Below are 19758 nucleotides of genomic sequence, written 5' to 3'. Positions count from 1 at the left end.
AAACGTCACAGTAGTACACGGAATTCACTGTCTGGTTGGGTGGGACAAATTTTTTGTGCACAATCCCTCAGTATCAAAGAAAACGATGATCATGCTCTTCACCTGTCTCGCTTTTTTGGGTCTTGGAGAGCCCGGGCTTTCCACTGGGTCGATTGTTACTTTGTCTCTGGGTCATAACCGTAAATCCAGCTCTCATCGCTGGTGACAACCCGTGACAAGAAGGTTGGATCATCAGATGCAGTCTGCCGAAGGTCCGTGCACACTTCCACCGTGCCTTCTGATCGGCAGTTGAGACACTCAGCACAAATTTTGCGGCGACACAATGCGTGCCCAATTCATCAGTCAACATCCATTAAAAAGTCCCATAACCAATACCCACTTCATCCGCAAGGTCTCGAACGGTTCAACGTCATTCCACACGAACCGATTGTTGAAGTTTGGCAACGAGGTCTGGCGTTGTGCGGCTAACGGGCCTTCCAGCGTGAGCATCATTTTCAACATCTGTACGGCCGGCCCTGAACCGAGCTTGCCATTCAAACACACGTGTACCGCTCATGCTCTGCCCCAAACACTTGTTGAATCATTTTCCTGAGATTCACACAGAATTTGACACACATACGCTGTTCTGTTCGCGGATCCATCGTAAAATCGCCACACGCCAAACACAAAGTATTACGGAAATCACTGTGGACACGCGACACGTCCTCCCAGCTGAATGCCAATTCGCACACTGACTCATCAGACATGCAGCTCTCACCATCTGCCGGTGCAAAGATCTACTACTCCTACTTTCCAGATGGCAGCACCAGTCCTGAAAATTTTGGATTCCACCCTGTAAAATATAGGCAGGCTATACCAAGAAAATCATTTCTGTAAAAGAGGAATTTGTTAACATCCAATACAAATTTAAGTGTTAGGAAGTGTAGCCTTATATGAAGTGAAATGTTGATGATAAGCAACTGCGACAGGAAGAGAATAGAATCTTTTGAAAAGTGATGCTACAGAAGAATGCTGAAGATCAGATGGGTAGATCAATTAAATACTGAGGAGGTACTGAATAAAATTTGGGAGACAAGAAATTTGTGCCACAATTTGACTAAAAGAAGGGACTGGTTGATAAGACACATTCTAAGGCATCAAGGGCTCACAAATTTAGTACTGATGAGCAGGGGGGAAAATTGTAGGAGGAGACCAAGAGATGAAAACAGTAAGTAGATTCAGAAGGATGTAGGTTGCAGTAGTTACTCAGAGGTAAAGGGGCTTGCACAGGATAGAGTAGTGTGTAGAGCTGCATCAAACCAGTTAGCAGACTGAAGACTAATAACGAGGGCATGCATAAAATTTTATTTAAATTTCTGTCTTTCCATCAAGTCTTTCGGACGACACAGGATTTGAATTTCAGTGCCTGGATATAAGTATTCTGGCAGAGTATGGCACAATTTCCAAAAAAACTAAAAAAGATTGCCTTTGTAGATTACACAATTTCCGAGCACTCTCGAGTACAAAACATTAGCTTATTAACATGTTCACCAATAAGTAAAAGTGTAATATAATAGGATTGCAGTTGTAAAATTAGTTTTTCAAATGTTGCGAGCAGCCTACATTATTTTTTTTTTCTTTAAAATTCCGCATTTGTTAAGAAATAGAAATTTCACTTAAAAAATACTGAATCATAATTTCTCAATAAAAATAAAATCTCAATTTTTAATCACTATTTGCATTAAATCGGCACTAATAATGCTACTGTATTACAATTTGGTATTAAATGTACACGCACACACACACAAAATTACCACCATAACCGACAGTGATACAAAGTGATGTGATGTGAAATGAATACACTGAAATCCAAAACAGCAGTAGGCAATGCAAATGAAGGACTTGTGTGTAGGATTCCGGGAATGTGCAGATCACCTGTAAAGTGGTATTGGTCTGAGACGATCACCAAGAGCCAGCAGCGTATAATGGTACAGAGATGTCTCACTACAGAAATGTTTACAAAATTGGCACGTGAGGTAGGCACATGAAGCCCCTCCCAGTACCTACTGCAACCTACATCCTTCTGAATCTGCTTAGTGTATTCATCTCTTGGTCTCCCTCAACGATTTTTACCCTCCACGCTGCCCTCCAATGCTAAATTGGTGATCCCTTGATGCCTCAGAACAGGTCCTACCAACCGATCCCTTCTTCTAGTCAAGTTGTGCCACAAGCTCCTCTTCTCCCCAATCCTATTCAATACCTCCTCATTAGTTATGTGATCTACCCATCTAATCTTCAGCATTCTTCTGTAGCACCACATTTCGAAAGCTTCTATTCTCTTCTTGTCTAAAGTATTTATTGTCCACGTTTCACTTCCATACATGGCTACACTCCATATAAATACTTTCAGAAACGACTTCCTGACACTTAAATCTATACTCGATGTTAGCAAATTTCTCTTCTACAGAAACGCTTTCCTTGTCATTGCCAGTCTACATTTTATATCCTCTAAGCAGGCTATAAGAACTTCAATAAAAGTAAATCAAGTGTAATAGAAGATATTGAATTAAATTAGGCAATTCTGAGGGAATTAGATTATGGAATTCGATGCAAAAAGTAGTAGACAAGTTTTGCTACGTGGGCAGAATAACAGCTGAGAGTGTCTAAAGTTGATAGGACATTAAATGCAGTCTGGCAATAGTAGGAACACATGTCCTGAAAAAGAGAAATATAACGTCAAATAAAAAAAATGCGTGTTAATAAGACTTTCCTGAGAGTACTTGTCTGGAGTGATATGCAAATGATTATCACTACGTAGGAGAACAAAATAGTGGCTTTCGAAATGTGGCAATACAGAAGTATGCTGAAGATTTGAGGGGTGGTAGTAGTTATAGTAGGGGTGGTAGTGTTGTTGTTGTTGTCTTCAGTAAGAAAACTTGTCTGATGCAGAACTCTGCTCTGAGCCAGCCTCTTCATCTTTCCATAACTACTGCAACCTGCTTACTTATCGAAGCCTAGGTCTCATCCCTACCTCCCCCCCCCCCCCTCCCATCATCATCATCATCATCATCATTTAAGACTGATTATGCCTTTCAGCATTCAGTCTGGAGCATAGCTTACAAAATTCCTCCATGATCCCCTATTCAGTGCTAACATTGATGCCTCTTCTAATGTTAAGCCTATTACTTCAAAATGATTCTTAACCGAATCCAGGTACCTTCTCCTTGGTCTACCCCGGCTCCTCCTACCCTCTACTGCTGAACCCATGAGTCTCTTGGGTAACCTTGTTTCTCCCGTGCGTGTAACATGACCCCACCATCTAAGCCTGTTCGCCCTGACTGCTACATGTAGAGAGTTCATTCCCAGTTTTTCTTTGATTTCCTCATTGTGGACAGCCTCCTGCCATTGTTCCCATCTACTAGTCCTGCAATCATCCTAGCTACTTTCATATCCGTAACCTCAACCTTATTGATAAGGCAACCTGAATCCACCCAGCTTTTGCTCCCATACAACAAAGTTGGTCGAAAGATTGAACGGTGCACAGATAACTCAGTCTTGGAACTGACTTCCTTCTTGCAGAAGAGAGTAGATCGTAGCTGAGCGCTCACTGCATTAGCTTTGCTACACCTCGCTTCCAGTTCTTTCACTATGTTGCCATCCTGTGAGAATATGCATCCTAAGTACTTGAAACTGTCCACCTGTTCTAACTTTGTTCCTCCTATTTGGCACTCAATCCGTTTATATCTCTTTCCCACTGACATTACTTTCGTTTTGGAGATGCTAATCTTCATACCATAGTCCTTACATTTCTCATCTAGCTCTGAAATATTACTTTGAAAAACTTTCAATAAAATCTGCCATCACAACTAAGTCATCCGCATATGCGAGACTGCTTATTGTGTGTTCACGTATCTTAATCTCACGCAGCCAGTATATTGTTTTCAACATATGATCCATAAATAATATGAACAACAGTGGAGGCAGGTTGCAGCCTTGTCTTACACCTGAAACTACTCTGAACCATGAACTCAATTAACCGTCAACTCTAACTGCTGCCTGACTATCTATGTAAAGACCTTTAATTGCTTGCAAAAGTTTTCCTCCTATTCCATAATCTCGTAGAACAAACAATAACTTTCTCCTAGGAACCCAGTCATATGCCTTTTCTAGATCTATAAAGCATAGATACAATTCCCTGTTCCACTCCCTCCCCCCCCTTTCCCAAAAAAATCCTTCTTTAACAAACTAGCAATTCCTTGAGGACAGGATGTGTTCTACCAAGTGAGCTCTGGTTTTAGTCAAATTCTACCATAAATCTCTCTTCCTCCCAATTCAGTTGAATAGCTCCTTATTATAATCCATTTAAAATTACTTTATAGTTGACATTTATCACTTGGCACTGCAATGTTGCCACACCAGCTACTGTTCAGTTAAAGGTGATACGCAAACAAGGCAGTTCACGTCACAAGTGCTCAAATGCTGTTCGTGTAATGCGGAGCTGTATCGCTGGGACCACAGTTAACGCTGACAGATCCTGTGAGACTCTGAAAACACTCAAACGGGCAATTCAGAACCGGAGAAGAGGAATGTTGAGCAAGGGCATGCACATTCTCCACGACAATGCTCGCCCACACATTGCTCGGCAAACCGTTGCTCTCCTACAACAATTTCAGTGGAAGATGATCACCCACCAACCCCATAGTCCTGACTTGGTACCCAGTGACTATCACCTGTTCCCTAGGTTAAAAGAACATTTGGCCAGAAAGCGATTCAGCTCCGACAACGAGGTGAAAGGAGAGGTTCTTAACTTTCTGAACAGCACGGTGGCGAGCTGGTATGACATGGGCGTCTACAAAAATGCATCGACAGAAATGGTGATTATGTCAGAAAATAGCTAAATGTTCAAGCTGTAAACTGATGTAAACCATTGTAGAAATAAACAGGTCTAGGTACTTATAAAAAATAGGAGACCTTACTTTTGGGATTACCCTCGTAATAATCAGAGTCATTTTCATAAAGATTTAAAAATAAGAAAAAAAATTATCACCTGGCAGAATTCTAATCTACAACCTTCTGCATCTTAAACAGTGACTTAACCACTGCACTACAGAAGACCTCCAAACTGTATTGTTGTATTCATTTGCCTATACAACCATTTGCCGTCTTCAAAAAGCTCAGTTTCACGCCATGTTGCATGAAGTAAACCTACTGCAAGCCTATCTCTGTGATGATAATAATGGAACATGTGAAGCTGAATTGCATCTCGTGCAAAATAATCCTTCAGTCTTTGGCTAGTGGTGTGGCCAAAATGTACATTATTGCATTGCCATTGTTTTGTGTGTGCTGCTTTGGGTTCGTTTATAATGTACGATAAACAATTCGTAACGAAGGCGATGTTGGCCTAATATATTTGATGATGCCCTTTGGCTACACTGACTAAAGGATTCTTCTAAGAAATACCAAACTGAGGTATTTGCTCTTTCAATAGCTGATCTGTTTATACATGCTTATAGGTTATCCAAGTATGCACAATGTGATTGAGATTCTTAAATAGATGTATTTGTTCTCAGTTTTCCATGTAGATAACCTGAAGATGCCTAAATAAGGCGAAACGCGTCACTGAAAATTAAAAAGACTAAAATGGCAACCAAGACTGTTTTTAACCAATACTGTTAAGCACTGGTTTGCTGTATGCCACATATGGATTGGAAGAATTTCTATGGTAAATGCGAAATAAAATGGTCAGACCCTAGGATTCAGGATCAAAACACAGCAAGAAAAAATGCCAGGCAAGAATTTAGAAGTAAACTGACCATTTTTTGCGGCAGTTTGCCAATGGCAAACAGTTCGGACGTGATGTCGAGGACTCTGATTGGAGGAAGACACCTCTGACATGTTAAGTATCAACTAAAAGTAGTTTTGATCAGACTGTAGTAAACTGACCTCTAGAGGCAACCTATTTGATCATATAGTCAAGATGTATTGTATAGCTCTGCTCGCCTCAGTTCCATTCGGTACCTTCGACTCAGGTTTGTCAGGAGAATTTTGGGTTCGTGAGGTCGACATAAGGGAGACTGCGTATACAGAACGTTAGTGTGACCCAATCTCGAGTACCCCTCAGGTGTTTGGGATCTCCACTAGGTCGGATTAAAGGAAGATATCGAAACAATTCGGAGGTGCTCTGCTACATCTGTTATGCGTAGGTTCAATCGCCGTGCAAGTGTTGCAGAGATGCTCTGTGAACTCAAATGGGAATCTCTGGCGGAAAGAGGACATTCTTTCGGCGAAACACTATTGAGAAAATTTAGAGAACCAACGTCTGAAGACAACTGCAAAATGATTCTACTGTCGTCTCGGTACATTTCGCATAAGGACCACAAAGACGAGAGAACTTCGGGCTTGTACGGAGGCATATAGACAGTCATTTTGTGAATGGAACAGGAAAGGAAATGAAAAATATGGTTCAAATGGCTCTGAGCACTATGGGACTCAACATCTGAGGTCATCAGTCCCCTAGAACTTAGAACTACTTAAACTTAACTAACTTAAGGGCATCATACACATCCATGCCAGAGGCAGGATTCGAACCTGTGACCGTAGCGGTCGCGCAGTTCCAGACTAAAGTGCCTAGAACTGCTCGGCCACAGCGGCTGGCAAAGGAAATGACTAGTAGTGCTATTAGACCCTCCACCATGCACTGTAAGTGGCTAAAGCACATGTATATAGATATAGATGCACCGCTTCATTAGATAAATTGGAAGAATAGGTAACTAATGAAGAGAAGAGACACCAAAATTAATTGTGAAGTAAAGAGCTTTACAGTGCAGCTTCACTTCATGAAGAAACAGGTTGATAGGACAGGTCAAGGAACAGTTAACTGGATAAATGAAAAAGTGTATGGGGTAAAAATGATTGCTTGGGCCCAGCAAGTAGGCTCCAAAGGACACACAATAGAGTAGATACAGGGTGACAATTATTGAACTATATGGAAAAAAAAACATAAATTAGTTACAAACTGTGGCATGCCCAAACAGGGTGTATATGTGGACGAGGAAAAAAAATTCCCGGATTTTTCCCCGATTTCCCAGTTAAAATACACTTTCTCCCGGATGAAAATACACTTTTTCTGTGTAAAGTAACAGTATACATTTCCTCGGAACTGTAAAACTTATCAATCCTTTCAAGGGTTGCGGTCTTTGTACACCGGCGTAGAATTTCCCGGCACTTTAGAAAACGAAACTCGGGGAAAAAAAACGCGTATTAGAAAGATGTCTGATGTGCAGCAACATGAACAGGGGTGTAAGCCAGTCGTAGCTCATGTCAAGTGATCTTGCAACCCGATGACAGTGGATATTCAGAGCATAGGACACGTGATGTAGTCAGCCAATAACAACATAACTGTTAAGTAGCGTGAACACACAAATAGAAAAGGTAATGGTTTAATTTAATATACATAGTGTTGCTACAAGAGAAGAAAAGCTTTCACGTATAATATTGGTCTCTAAGATTAATAAGCTGCAAGAGAACCTAAGCTTTGATACACAATGTTGATATTATTTGCTCGTGTTACACTTTAAGATACATCACACAAATGTGCCAGTAAAATTTTAAACAATGATATAAATGTCTGGTCTTCTGGACTCAAAATTATTCTAAATGGTCATTCTCAGAGAGTTGATTTTTGAATGAGAGTCAAACACTCTGTGATTTAAGAAAGCCATCGTAAATTTGAGCACCGAGTTCAACTTGCGTAAAAGGAAGTTTACTTTGAAAGTAATGGTTTACAAACAACCATTCAGAACGTTTTTCTGTGACCTGTTAGAAATAGGTTCACTTTAGTAGTTGCCAGAGAGTGCCAGGTAAAATGCGTGACCGCGCTTGCACAGCTACAATGACACACGAAGCCTGTATGTTTGTACGTGTAAAACATTAAAAGATCTTACGTTATTTCACAAAAGAAACAAGACATTAGAGGATACTCCAAGAGCAGGGGAGTTTTGTGAAACATACTAAAATGCAATACCTCATGTTTGGTTCTTTATTACGGCATAATGCCATACATGCTAGAAGATGAAAACATGCACTTCAAATGCGGCGAACAGTTGAAACTAGCGAATAGTGTGGAATTAAACGCACTGCCTCAGCAGAAAAGATTAATGAAAGTCAAATTTCTTCAACAAAGTGACAAAAATAACTTCTTTGTTCTGCAAGGCGATTAATGCTTGACTGTCAGAAAGGTAGAAATAAAATAAAATCTGAAACTAATAACATCTTTTAGCCTTCTGTAATTATGTGAATGTATTTTAATTCACTTGATAGCTCCTTGCCACAGAAATCCATTTTGTTTTCATTTGACGTGAGGGCAATAAACAAAGATGAAGCAAAATCACTAAACGTAAACAAGGGTCACGTGGAGACTATCACCTCCCCACTACAGCTCAGACTGCCCTGTGCACCAGGTCCGGATCTACGATATTCCCGAACCGGGGCAATATTACATAGTGACGCTTCCCCTCACTCGAGCTTTTGAGGTTGTTGTTGTTGTGGTCTTCAGTCCTGAGACTGGTCTGATGCAGCTCTCCATGGTAATCTATCCTGTGCAAGCTCCTTCATCTCCCAGTACCTACTACAACCTACATCCTTCTGAATCTGCTTACTGTATTCATCCCTTGGTCTCCCTCTATGATTTTTACCCTCCACGCTGACCTCCAATGCTAAATTTGTGATCCCTTGATGCTTCAGGACATGTCCTACCAATCGATCCCTACTTCTAGTCAAGTTGTGCCACAAACTTCTCTTCTCCCCAGTCCTATTCAATACCTCCTCATTAGTTATGTGATCTACCCACCTAATCTTCAACATTCTTCTGTAACACCAAATTTCGAAAGCTTCTATTCTCTTCTTGTCCGAACAATATATTGTCCATGATTCACTTCCATACATGGCTACACTCCATACAAATACTTTCAGAAACGGCTTCTTCACACTTAAATCTATACTCGATGTTAACAAATTTCTCTTCTTCAGAAACGCTTTCCTCGCCATTGCCAGTCTACATTTTATATCCTCTCTACTTCGACCATCATCAGTTATTTTGCTCCCCAAATAGCAAAACTCCTAGACTTAATTAGACTACATTCCATTATCCTCGTTTTGCTTTTGTTGATGTTCATCTTATATCCTCCTTTCAAGACTCTGTCCATTCCGTTCAACTGCTCTTCCAAGTCCTTTGCTGTCTCTGACAGAATTACAATGTCATTGACAAACCTCCAAGTTTTTATTTCTTCTCCATGGATTTTAATACCTACTCCGAATTTTTCTTTTGTTTCCTTTACTGCTTGCTCAATATACAGATTGAATAACATCGGGGAGAGGCTACAACCCTGTCTCACTCCCTTCCCAACCACTGCTTCCCTTTCATGTCCCTCGACTCTTATAACTGCCATCTAGTTTCTGTACAAATTGTAAATAGCCCTTCACTCCCTATATTTTACCCCTGCCACCTTTAGAATTTGAAAGAGAGTATTCCAGTCAACATTGTCAAAAGCTTTCTCGAAGTCTACAAATGCTAGAAATGTAGGTTTGCCTTTCCTTAATCTTTCTTCTAGGATAAGTCATAAGGTCAGTATTGCCTCACGTGTTCCAACATTTCTACAGAATCCAAACTGATCTTCCCCGAGGTCGGTTTCTACCAGTTTTTCCATTTGTCTGTAAATAATTCGCGACAGTATTTGGCAGCTGTGATTTATTAAACTGATAGTTCGGTAATTTTCACATCTGTCAACACCTGCTTTCTTTGGGATTGGAATTATTATATTCTTCTTGAAGTCTGAGGGTATTTCACCTGTCTCGTACATCTTGCTCACCAGATGGTAGAGTTTTGTCAGGACTGGCTCTCCCAAGGCCGCCAGTAGTTCTAATGGAATGTTGTCTACTCCCGGGGCCTTGTTTCGACTCAGGTCTTTCAGTGCTCTGTCAAACTCATCACGCAGTATAGTATCTCCCATTTCATCTTCATCTACATCCTCTTCCATTTCCATAATGTCCTCAAGTACATCGCCCTTGTATAGACCCTCTATATACTCCTTCCACCTTTCTGCTTTCCCCTCTTTTCTTAGAACTGGGTTTCCATCTGAGCTCTTAATATTCATACTAGTGGCTCTCTTTTCTCCAAAGGTCTCTTTAATTTTCCTGTAGGCAGTATCTATCTTATCCCTAGTGAGATAAGCCTCTACATCCTTACATTTTTCCTCTAGCCATGCCTGCTTAGCCATTTTGCACTTCCTGTCGATCTCATTTTTGACACGTTTGTATTCCTTTTTGCCTGCTTCATTTACTGCATTTTTATATTTTCTCTTTTCATCAATTAATTTTCATCATCTGTTACCCAAGGATTTCTACTAGCCCTCGTCTTTTTACCTACTTGATCCTCTGCTGCCTTCACTACTTCATCCCTCAGAGCTACCCATTCGTCTTCTACTGTATTTCTTTCCCTGATTCCTGTCAATTGTTCCCTTATGCTGTCCCTGAAACTCTGTACAACCTCTGGTTTAGTCAGTTTATCCAGGTCCCATCTCCTTAAATTCCCATCTTTTTGCAATTTCTTCAGCTTTAACCTACAGTTCATAACCAATAGATTGTGGTCAGAGTCCACATCTGCCCCTGGAAATGTCTTACAATTTAAAACCTGGTTCCTAAATCTGTGTCTTACCATTATATAATCTATCTGATAACTTTTAGTATCTCCAGGATTCTTCCATGTATACAACCTTCTTTTATGATTCTTGAACCAAGTGTTAGCTATGATTAAGTTATGCTCTGTGCAAAATTCTACCAGACGGCTTCCTCTTTCATTTCTTAACCCCAATTCATATTCACCTACTATGTTTCCTTCTCTCCCTTTTCCTACTGTCGAATTCCAGTCACCCATGACTATTAAATTTTCGTCTCCCTTCACTACTTGAATAATTTCTTTTATCTCATCGTACATTTCTTCAATTTCTTCGTCATCTGCAGAGCTAGTTGGCATATAAAGTTGTACTACTGCAGTAGGGGTGGGCTTCGTGTCTATCTTGGCCACAATAATACGTTCACTATGCTGTTTGTAGTAGCTTACCCACACTCCTATTTTTTTTATTCATTATTAAACCTACTCCTGTTTTACCCCTCTTTGATTTTGTATTTATAACCCTGTATTCACCTGACCAGAAGTCTTGTTCCTCCTGACACCGAACTTCACTAATTCCCACTATATCTAACCTTAACCTATCCATTTCCCTTTTTAAATTTTCTAACCTACCTACCCGATTAAGGGATCTGACATTCCACGCTCCGATCCATAGAACGTTAGTTTTCTTTCTCCTGATAATGACGTCCTCTTGAGTAGTCCCCGCCCGGAGATCCGAACGGGGGACTATTTTACCTCCGGAATATTTTACCCAAGAGGACGCCATCATCATTTAACCATACAGTAAAGCTGGATGCCCTCGGGAAAAATTATGGCTGTAGTTTCCCCTTGCTTTCAGCTGTTCGCAGTACCACAACAGCAAGGCCATTTTGGTTAATGTTGCAAGGCCAGGTCAGTCAATCATCCAGACTGTTGCCGCTGCAACTACTGAAAAGGCTGCTGCCCCTCTTCAGGAACCACACGTTTGTCTGGCCTCTCAACAGATACCCCTCCGTTGTGGTTGCACCTACGGTGCGGCTATCTGTATCACTGAGGCACGCAAGCCTCCCCACCAACGGCAAGGTCCATGGTTCATGGGGGGGCGTTTGAGGTAGGATGCCAAAAATGTAAAAAATCGACTTTTCAAAAATGTCTTTGTTTTGTAGCGCACATCTTTCTGAAGAGTTTGATACATAAAACATATATGTTCGAAGGAACATAAGACATGTCATTTGATCGTAAGTGTGCTAAAGTGCAGTGTCACGCCTCTTCACACAGCTTTACAAATCTTTAACATACTGCAGCGTGTCAGCAACTGTGAAATGTACAGCAAATAAACAATTTTTTCAGCCTTCAGTTGCAAGGTAATTTTACTCGTTTACCTAGGTTTCGATTCCAGTAATGGAATCTTCTTCAGAACCTATAAATTAAACCACATACGGACATATATTACTCACTATAGTGAATCTTCTTCAGAACCTATAAATTAAACCACATACGGACATATATTACTCACTATAGTGAGTAATATATGTCCGTATGTGGTTTAATTTATAGGTTCTGAAGAAGATTCCATTACTGGAATCGAAACCTAGGTAAACGAGTAAAATTACCTTGCAACTGAAGGCTGAAAAAATTGTTTATTTGCTCTTCACACAGCATTCTTCCATCGCACATCTCTTGTATTTCGGTCTGTGGAATTCAAATGTGTAATATTTTGTAATTGGTGCCATCAAACAATATTCAGGCCAGAGGAAAATAAAATGTCCTGTGGTGCCTCTCCTGCTACCAGTCGGCCGGTTTGACATCCTGCCTCCCCCCCCCCCCCCCCCTTTTTTTAGCCTATTAGCTAATAACTAGCTGTTTTGTGTGACATAAAATTAAATATAGGATACATAAAACCAGTAAGGACAAGTAAGACAGTACACATTTCTGCAATCCTTAAGTCCTAGAATTTTTTTCTCTTTTATCTTGCCACTGCTTTATATAACATATTTTCCTTTCTGGGAAAGAATCTATTACCTTATCAAAGTTTGTCAATGTTTTGCTACATGAAAAAACAAAAATATCATTGGCTAATACTAGAAAAGCTGTTAATACAAATAGTACCCAAGACTGGTGTGATTTCTCGATCTGATTACCTATATTTTGTCATTGGCCACTAGATAAAACGAAATAGGCCTGCTTAATATTGCTGCAATTGTTACACACACCAAATAAACGAGACTGTTTTGGCACAAATGGCCATTTTTATAACACGACAGAATATAATTCACGAAATACCATTATCAAGTGCCTATTGGATCTACTACAAGCCAAACGTTTTATGTTAGGAAGAAACAGTTTCACATTTTATTCATACTCTCTAGCTCCTGAAGCATGAGATCGAAGTGGTAGTATGAAATTTGTATATAAATTTGGAATCGTCACATTCTTCCATAGTTTGTGTGAGTACCCGTTTCTTCACCTTCCTCATTCTAACAAACAATCTTGTCATCACTAATTCTGTAACTATTCCTGCCAGTGTCAAAACCTATTTTCTTGGTTAACTTCACCAACTCTGCCACAATCATTGGTTTAGTTATTCCGCATTTATTCTCGTGTTAGGATTTATTATGTGTTCGTACAACGCGTTTTCCGCACTACTCCCAGAACAGAACTTTAGCAGCTGCTTCTGTATAACTGGCCCTTACTAGTGTAGTGGTCTGGTCAAAAATTTTCTGTCAAAATTTCATCTTTTTGGATAAACGGAGAAGATAATACGTAATCTTTGTTACCTGTTATTCCTGTTAGTCGTCTATTTCCACTCTGGTAGTCTGAATCTACAGATTTCGCTAGTAATTATAACAACGCTGATCATTTGCAAACCCAGTGAATCACATAAACAGTGACTGGCATTCACCCGTTCGGCTTTATTCTGCTCAGCTCGTATAGCCCCGTCCCCTTTTGTCTGCAGAAAAGTTTATTTCTAGATGCGATGGGGCTTCCCCTGGCATAGACATCACGTACACTATGCATGTATTAAAAAATCAACATGTGATTCCTTCAGAAATCAACTTAGAATTTGTGCAAAAATGTTCAAAAACCAACAGGGAAGCGTTTCAAAATTATATGAATAATCGATAGACCAACGTGCGCTGGATACTAGGCGCTTTATGGAACAAGGTCTTCTTCCTCCCTGAAATTGCCGCCCCCTAGTTCCGGGCCTGTTGCGCGTATGTGAATCTGGAAGCTTAGGCGCACCAGTAAAATTTTTGCGGATAGCATCTGGCTGCTTGTTGCTGTTGCTTATACTGCCACGCTTCTGTAGCCAGAAGCGGGAGAACGTGCTACTCATACTTGACTCAACTGCGCGTACTCATGAGCTCGCTCGCAATCGCTCAAACGAATCTAATATAAACAGTTGTAACGTCCTGCTCATCGGTGGCAATTTGTTGTTAGAAAGCATTGCATAGTCTTTCAAAAGCCTTTGACAGATTTTGCTTTGGCAGACGCTTGTACGAGCACTGCGTTTTGCTGTTGTATATGGTGCATTTCCTTTGCAACTTAACGTTTATTTTCTTTTTTTTGTCTTGTTCATATTTTATTGCTGCATTATTAATCTGTAGTAGCAAGATACAGTAATATCCTTTGTTGGAGAATTGGTTCTTACTAGTCAAAGTTAAAAAAATTGACTGTAAACTAAGACAATGAAAAATTCCCGAATTCTTAAAAAATTCCCAGGTTTTTCTCGGTTTTCTCCCAGATGAAAAAATTCCCAGGTTTTTCCCGGATCTCCCACATCGTATACACCGTGCCACACTTTATTCAACATATAAATGCCACTACAGATATTCAGATTTAGTTATGACACGTTCGATATGCCTGCCTCCGTTGGCGACGATGCGGCGCAGATGAGTAGTGAAATTCTGCACGACCCACTGAAGTGTCGCAACATCAGTGCTGTCTGGACATCCTGGACGGCTGTTTTCATTTCAGCAGTGTTTTGGGGGTTATTACCGTATCTCTTGCCTTTAATATAGCTCCACAGAAAGAAGCCAAATATTTTCAGATACGGAGAATATGATGCCCAACTGAGGCCCACGCCACTGACCTCTGGGTAATCCAGAGCCAGAATGCGGTCCCCGAGAGTGTTCCTCCAGGACATCAAACACTCTCCTGCTTCAATGGGGTTGAGTTCCATCTTGCGCGAACTGCATCTTGTCCAAAAAGGCTCGCTTTGGATAATGGGAATGAAATCTGTTATATCCACAGATTAACACCCATGTGCAAACAAAAATTTTTATTAGGTGGAGCAAGGCCACCGCTTAATTTTACAAAAAGATAAACTTTCTTTGATAACAAAAGGCTTCTTCTCCTACTAAAATTTTATAACGAGCCAAAGAATATGCCACCTTATCGAACTGAAATATTAGCAACTGAATTAAATTTACGTTCCTCAGTCGGGTTTTCTCTCGACGCTTTCCGGTGGATGACGAGGAAGTAGACGGGCGCAGAGTCCGGCGTCGTTGGCCGGTGTAGCAAAGACGCCCAGCCTGGACGTTCTGGCTGCGTCGAAGTATCTTCCGGGCAGCAGTTCGCATTGGGTCGAAAGACGCCCGTTTCCCTTTCCGCTGGCTATTTAACACGGCGGCTCCAGTCTTCCTCCGCTGATCCAGGAGTGACAATTGGCGGCCGTTGGCAATCCCTGACTGGTGGTGGTGATATCACAGTGTGACCATCCGCGCCGGAAAAAGGCTCGTGCACTTGCATAGTTCGCATTGAATGTTTGGCGGGAACACCTCTAGTGCCGACTGGTGGAAGATGCCGGCACTGAGTTGCAGGCGCTGCTTAACTCTGCTGCGGTAGCCGACGGTTGCTTTTGTGTGGCTGTGTGCGCCACAGCAAAATCACCTTCCAAAACCTTCACATATAGTGTGGTAGTCTCCATGCCATTAAGGAATATTGCACCGATTATTCTGCGACTGGACATTGCACACCACACAGTCACGCGTTGAGACTTCTTGAATGTGAAACGTGGTTTCTCATTCCCTCAAATGCGACAATTTTGCTTACTGACAAACCCATCCAAATGACAATGGCCGACAACAACAAGCCCCTGCATACGGACATACTAATTCCCATGATGCCCCGCAGCCAACCGTACAGTCTGAACATCCAGACGTAAAGTGTTCAGAAGTTATGGTGATTTTATTTCAAATAGTTCAATAATTCTCACCCTGTAGGTAACTCCAGGGAGGGGGAAAGGGTGGGGGAGGAAGGGAGGGAGGGAGAGAGAGAGAGAGAGAGAGAGAGAGAGAGAGAGAGAGAGAGAGAGAACTGCACATGGGGAATAGCATTGAGAGATGTTTAAATTCAATCTCCCAGTCTTCAGAATGATGATTACAACAATACAATAACAACTAATTTTTAATTGTAATACCACTCTCTTTTTCTACTGATGTCAGTAGTCATACATACCCTATTCAGCGGTTTGAGCGGTGCGAATTCGTCGTAAGTGATCGGAGGTCCCCAAATCAGCTTCTTCTTGTACAAGTCTATCCGCCGAGCGACATTCCCACCTGGCATAAAAGCCCTCAGTAACTTAAAGTACCAGTAGAACGACCTGCGTGGGGGGCCACTCACTGTGTGAGGGTAAGATTCATTTACCGACGTCAGGAATGACACGGGCGGGGTCAACTCGGACGGCGCGATCCCGACACTGGCCGGCCAGTTTGCGAGGTCTGCGAGCAGTGTGTTCCAGACTGCACTCTCGTCGTGCTCGCCGTCGTACTCGCCGGAGCGTTTCAGTCGATTTTTGGCCGAAGATGACGCCACTCCGAAGAAGGTACCCTCCGGTTGCCTCCGGTTTTCAGACGGAGACGAGTGTCCCCTCTCTTTCATTCCACCTGTCTGCGAGGGAGAACTGAATGTAGGGTAAGCGTGTCGGACATCCCTGGGAAGACCCTCCCTCGCAAATACGTTTCCCCTAATTTGAGTGTCGGCTTCACCAGAGCGAGTTTCTCTGTCCGTCAGAGTCCTCCGTGGCCGGCTGCCGTCCGGTCCGTCACGGAATCCGGACGGAGTGACGTGTGGGACGTCGCTCTTTGGCCGTAAGCTCTTGTCGTGCACTGATCTTCTGGAAATGCCACTTTTCAGTACACCATTTGTGGGAGTGTGTGACGGATCGAGCTTCACACTTTTCCCGTGCTCTTCCGCACTGTAGGAGGACGGATGTAAATGAGAATAAGACATTACCTGAGCCGACCATTTTTGTCTGTAAGCGTCAGGGAAACCCGAGCTTTCGGAATCGGGCGTCGCCTGTTTCGTTCCACGGTGCCCGTATTCTTCGGCAAAACGTTCTCTAGTCAAAGTGTCATATTTACGGTGTGGTTGTTTGAACAGTGTTTTGCCTAGTATTTTCGGATTTTTCATCGGATTTTTTGGAATACGCATAGCGTTCTGCTTCAGCCAGTCCCACTGTGAAGGAGTCAGTGGTAGAGTGCTAGGGGCTGCCGGCCGACTGTTTGCGGATGTCCGGGGTGGCTCAGTGGAAAGATGCTGCAGTGCTGCGACCGAGCTACTCGCACTGTCGTGCGGGCCGTCAGTGTGTGGCGGATTCCCCAAAATTTCATTGTCCGTCTCCTGAACAGGAGTCTCACCATCTGACGTAAGTACATTTTGAGGTTTAAAGCTGTCAGCTGTGATCTGGCCGGACTTCTCGATACTGTCCAGTGATTTCGTACCGGTCAATTTCATCTGATTGGACAGTATACTGTTTGGCGAGTCGACACTAGACTTTGCTAACTCGTTACCTGCTGACGAATGCAGTTTTGCTACTGTTTCAATTGATTTGTTTCTGTAGCCTGGGAGAGGTAAATTTGAGCTGTCCACCACATAAGAAAAATTTAAGAGGGCCCCATTTTCAGAGATGACCTTTTCCAGTCGATCGAGATCTACCGTCTCGTTGTTGCCCGACAGGTGTGGCACAGAATTTGTGGCATTTGTGAGGTACCAACCGTCAGCTAACGATGTCAGCAAAACTGTGATATTCGATACACTATCGACAGGCTCCTGGGGAATTACTGAGGCCGGGTCTTCGGTGGAAAGCTGTGTGGGATTGACGGCGAGAGAAACTCGGTTGTCAGCTTTAGGTGTGTCACGGTTATCAGAATGCGATTCTTTCACAAAATTCGGCAGGCTCTGTTCTCGTGAGGTGTCGTCGGCCGTGTCGCGACTGCCCACCCCAGGTGACACGGACGGAATGGGAAGTGGTACTCCGGTAGGAGTTACACTGGCTGCAGCCGAAAATGTCGCATTCGAGTGGGACCCGCCATCTCCCGCAGGTACTTCTAGGAGGTCGGGCTCACGAACCGCCCCACTGACAGAAGCAGACTGTGCATTTCCGGGGTAATCCTGTCGATCGGTCGGTGGCACGTCAGCAGAGGAAATAGGCTGTCCGACTGCTCGGCTAGAATTCTGTATTTCTCGTGCATCTCCGTCACCGGAGTGAAGAGCGTTCAGTGTGGTAGAGCTCTGAGAGGTACGGTCGCTAGTCGCAGGTACCGCTCGACCGAAGTCAGCCTCTTCGATCGGTAAATGGCCGTGTACGTGTACAGGTGGTGGATGTGCGAGCACTGGGCACTTCTCGCCCTCTTCTTCGGCACGATTCGTCTTCTGGTGTTTCTGCTCCGGAGCGACATCGACTGAACTCACTTCTAACTTCGGGTCTCCCAGCTCCGCCCGAGGTCCAGAATACAGAGCCAAGCCCGGTACTGTCCTCTCGAGCCACTCCCTGAAACAGAAGGAACCGTCGAATATTAGTGCAAAAGATATGGCTCGAGATGAGAGCACCAAATAAACGGTGACTACATCTACATCCACAGAGCATTGCAGAAGGTACTTCCTGTGATACCATGTATCAGGATTTCTTTCAGTCCATTTATATATGGAGAATTGGAACAACGGCTGCTTGTGCATCTCCGGGAGCACTGTAACTATTCTGATCACATACTTGTGGTCTCTACAGAGATGAAATGTGAAGAGTTGTAGCAAATTCCTAGATTCCTCACTTAATATTCATTCTAGAAACTTTTTAAGTGGCCTTTCACAGAATGTTTGTCATCTGTCTTCAGATCTGAGGATCACTCAAACCTGTCACTAAAAGTGATGCTCTTCCTTGTATAAGTTGCATAACACCCTTTAGTCGTACCGTCAAACGGGGTGATTTCGGACGGTTTTGTCGTTATTTTGATCGTAACTTTCGTATATACTGTTACATTAAATTGATTGTTATGGAAGTGGTAGGGCATATGTGTAATGAATAAAATATTCCAGAACAAGAAAATGTATGTGTAGGTATATTTATCTGAGGCAATTAAATAAAGTGTCCGAAGTCACCCCACGGATTGGGGTGATTTCAGAAATGTGTTTTTTAAATCTCTGACCAAAGTTATAGTATATAGAGGGTGAGTTCAGACAGTTACTACATTTTTTTAAAATTCTACATGCTTTTTATTTGATTTTGGTGACATTTTACACATTTTAAGGTAGCCCTTTGTTAGGAATAAGTGATACGGAATGATGGTTTCATCATAGTTGATTTTCCAGCTTTGCCTTGATATTGGAGAAAAACATCTTAACAGTCTCTTTGTTCACTTCTGCACGAGCTCGTTTAAAATTTTCGCTTAAGCGAACAGAAAGATCTTCTGACTGTCATTTGAGCAATAAATGGATCCATTCTTCTCCTGGCAAATTATTACGAAATTTCTTCTCTTTTCAGCCAGACTTATCACGGTAGCCTTTAACTAAATATCTAATATCCCATTTAGTGAAGGGAAATCACCAATGTGTACCCCTCAAGATGTATTGCTTCAACATTTCAACATTTCTTCTTCTTCTTTATTTAGCACTGGCTGTCCTCCCGTTTTTTTTTTTTTTTTCTTTTGTGCTTCCTGCACTTTATTTTGTACGGTTGATTTAGACATACCATACAAATCACATACGTTTCTGTACGATAATTTACCAGTCTGAATATCACGAACAGCTTTCTCTAAAAGCGCTGGGTCATAATTACACTGTACTGTAGCACGTCTCCTGCTATTATACGTTGTTCGCATTGTGCGGAATCACCC

The 19758-nt window shown here is 42.2% G+C and overlaps 1 protein-coding gene across 1 annotated transcript in view; it reads right to left on the bottom strand.

Annotated features, from left to right (window-relative positions):
* LOC126427068 (uncharacterized) overlaps positions 1 to 17251 on the bottom strand; it is a 51373-nt gene extending 34122 nt beyond the window's left edge. The window contains exon 1 of the mRNA XM_050089245.1: positions 16106 to 17251. Coding sequence (XP_049945202.1) covers positions 16106 to 17080 — 975 coding nt within the window. The 5' untranslated portion in view covers positions 17081 to 17251. The remainder of the gene's footprint in view (positions 1 to 16105) is intronic.
* Between the last annotated feature and the right edge of the window lie 2507 nt (positions 17252 to 19758).

This window comes from Schistocerca serialis, chromosome 11, assembly GCF_023864345.2.
Source record: "Schistocerca serialis cubense isolate TAMUIC-IGC-003099 chromosome 11, iqSchSeri2.2, whole genome shotgun sequence".
Classification (NCBI taxonomy): domain Eukaryota; kingdom Metazoa; phylum Arthropoda; class Insecta; order Orthoptera; family Acrididae; genus Schistocerca; species Schistocerca serialis.
Note: the sequence above shows the minus strand (reverse complement) of the source record. Positions and strands in the feature narration are given on the sequence as shown.